The 3190-nt window shown below is 49.2% G+C and overlaps 1 protein-coding gene across 1 annotated transcript; it reads right to left on the bottom strand.

Moving 5' to 3' along the window:
* Positions 1–2196: 2196 nt before the first annotated feature.
* LOC138658384 (probable N-acetyltransferase camello) lies at positions 2197–2901 on the bottom strand. The gene has a single exon (XM_069745827.1). It carries the CDS (start codon positions 2895–2897, stop codon positions 2217–2219), a length of 681 nt encoding a protein of 226 aa, XP_069601928.1. The 5' UTR covers positions 2898–2901; the 3' UTR covers positions 2197–2216.
* Positions 2902–3190: the final 289 nt, after the last annotated feature.

Raw genomic sequence — 3190 nt, 5'->3', positions numbered from 1 at the left:
GGTCATATTCGACACCGAACTTTCCTTTACTCCCTATATCCGATCACTCACTCGCTCCTGTCACCTGCATCTTAAAAACATCTCCAGAATCCGACCTTTTCTCACCTTTGAAACTGCTAAGACTCTTACTGTCGCTCTTATTCATTCTCGTCTGGACTACTGCAACTCTCTTCTGATCGGTCTCCCTCTTTCCAAACTTTCTCCTCTCCAATCCATCTTCAATGCTGCAGCCAGGGTCATATTTCTGTCCAGCTGCTTCACCGATGCCTCCACCTTGTGCCAGTCATTACACTGGCTACCCATTCGCTACAGGGTCCAGTATAAACTCATCTCTCTCACCCACAAAGCTCTCCACAGTTCTGCACCGCCTTATATCTCCTCTCTCATCTCCGTCTATCGCCCTACACGTGCCCTCCGTTCTACAAATGACCTAAGACTAACATCCCCCGTAATCCGAACCTCGCACCTCCGTCTCCAAGACTTCTCTCGTGCTGCGCCAGCTCTCTGGAATGCACTTCCCCAGAAGATCAGACTGATACCTAGCCCCGACCTATTCAAGCGCGCTCTGAAAACTCATCTCTTCAGACAAGCCTACCACATCAACTACTCAGTAAACTAACTTTGTCCTGTTCCCTCCTTCCAAATATTATCTGCATGTGAATCTGCACCCTACTATTCATCTGTCTCCACACCCTCCATGCACACGATAACTGCACTTGATACTCGACTATTGCACTTAAACACACGGGCTGATGACCGGATCATGCAGCTTTATATGAAAATCCCTATTTATTATAATTGCCAGACCTGAAATAACAAGCACTTTACACCTATTGTGTCCCCCCATTTCCTTGTAGATTGTAAGCTTGCGAGCAGGGACCTCACCCCTAATGTCACTGTTTAAATTGTCTTAACTTGTACCGAATTTATTGTCTGTACATGTCCCCGCTTAATTGTAAAGTGCTGCGGAATATGTTGGCGCTATATAATTAAAAAAATAATATTATTATAAGGTCGGGGGTGCTGCAGCTCGGGTGGTTGGTGAGGCGGCAGCTCGGGTGATGGTGAGGCGGTAGAATGGTTATTGCAGGCTGTAGGCTTTCCTGAAGAGATGGGTTTTCAGGTTCCATCTGAAGGATCCGAGGGTGGTGGATAATTGGACGTGTTGAGGCGTGGAATTTCGGATGATGGGGGATATTCGGGAGAAATCTTGGAGGCGGTTGTGTGAGGAACGAATAAGTGTGGAGGAGAGCAGGAGGTCTTGGGAGGATCGGAGATTACGTGAGGGAAGATATCGGGAGATTAGTTCAGAGATATAGGGAGGGGACAGGTTGTGGATGGCTTTGTAGATTAGTGTTAGTAGTTTGACCTGGATTCGTTGGGGAATTGGGAGCCAGTGGAGGGATTTGCAGAGGGGAGAAGCAGGGGAGTAGCGAGGAGAGAGGTGGATTATCCGGGCAGCAGAGTTGAGGACAGACTAGAGAAATGCAAGAGAGTTAGCCGGGAGGCCACAGAGGAGGGTGTTGCAGTACTCGAGGCTGGAGATGATGAGGGCATGCACAAGAGTTTTGGTAGATTGTGGGCTGAGGAAGGGATGGATTCTGGCAATATTTTTGAGTTGGAGGCGACATGAGGTGGCAAGAGTTTGGACGTGCGGTTTGAAGGACAGGGCAGAGTCGAGAGTTACCCCGAGGCAGCGGATTTCAGGTGCGGGAGAGAGCGTGATGCCGTTTACCATAATAGATAGGTCGGGTAGGGGGGATACGTGAGATGGGGGAAAGATGATGAGTACGGTTTTGTCTACATTAAGTTTTAGGAAGCAAGAGGTGAAGAAGGAGGATATGGCTGATAGACACTCCGGGATTCTGGACAGCAGAGAGGTGACATCTGGGCCAGAGAGGTAGATCTGAGTGTAGTCCGCATACAGGTGGTACTGGAAGCCGTGGGACTTGAGTTGTCCTAGGCCAAGGGTATAGATAGAAAAACGTAGGGGCCCCAGGACAGAGCCTTGAGGGACTCCAACGGAGAGAGGGCGGGATGAGGAGGTGGTGTGGGAGTGGGAAACGCTAAATGTGCAGTCGGAAAGGTATGAGGCAATCCAGGCCAGAGCAAGGTCTTTGATGCCGAGGGAAGAAAGAAACTGTAGCAGTAGGCAGTGATCGACTGTGTCGAAGGCAGAGAGCAGAGGCTGTAGATTTCTCTTTATTACTGGCGGATCAGTGCTGTGACTCCTGTGTGTGCACATTGTATCGGTAGTACACATCTATGAACTCTATGTATCTGCTGTAGCAGTGTTCGGGGTAGCAGTGGCGCGTCCTCCTGAACCCCATCTTATCATAGAGGTGGCAGGAGCTGGCCTGGTGCAGTGAGGTATCTAGCACCACCGCCTTGTAGTCTCTTTCTCGAGCAAAGTCAATGACGGTACGGCACAAGGCTGCTCCTATTCCTCTTCCTCTGTGTCTTCTAGCAACCGATAATCTTTTGAGCTCCATTTGCTTCTCTCCTTCCTCCTGTAGTTTTGGCGCTGCCGCCACAGTCCCTACAATCTCTCCATATGATTCTGCCACCCAGAAGCATCGGTCCTCCCGTTGTATATAATACTTCTGAATGTCCAACATGTCGTCCCTCAAACTGTGCTCTGTGTAAGAGGTGAAGATGCGTCTATTGATGAACCAAATGACTCCCAGGATGGTGATCCCTACTAGTACAGAGGTCAGAGGCGATCCTGTGATCAGGAGAGGAAGCCCGGTCACCACAAGAGTGGGAAGCCAAACCTGCGGGAGACGTAGTGTGTAACTGAAGGCAACGCCAATATGTTCCGTAATACCGCGAGCAAAGATGTCTCTGACAATATGGTAATCAGAGTCCTGGTAGAAGCGGATGTGGAAGCTGGGCATGACCGGTTTTCTGCAAGTAAATACAACAGATGCTCAGGTCTAATAAAAGAGATGGAAAAGAACAATTACTAATTACTCTTACTATACAATTACTAATCCGTCTCCCTCTTTCTACACTCTCCCCTCTCCAATCTGTCATGAATTCAGCAGCCAGGATCATATTCCTGTCCAACTGCTACACTTATGCCCCCACCCTGTGCCAGTCTTTGCACTGGTTGCCCATCTGCTACAGAATCCAATTCTTCACAGCGCTGCACCGCCCTACATCTCTTTTCGTGTCTGTCTACCACTAT

Source organism: Ranitomeya imitator, chromosome 1 (assembly GCF_032444005.1).
Source record: "Ranitomeya imitator isolate aRanImi1 chromosome 1, aRanImi1.pri, whole genome shotgun sequence".
Lineage (NCBI taxonomy): Eukaryota > Metazoa > Chordata > Amphibia > Anura > Dendrobatidae > Ranitomeya > Ranitomeya imitator.
Note: the sequence above shows the minus strand (reverse complement) of the source record. Positions and strands in the feature narration are given on the sequence as shown.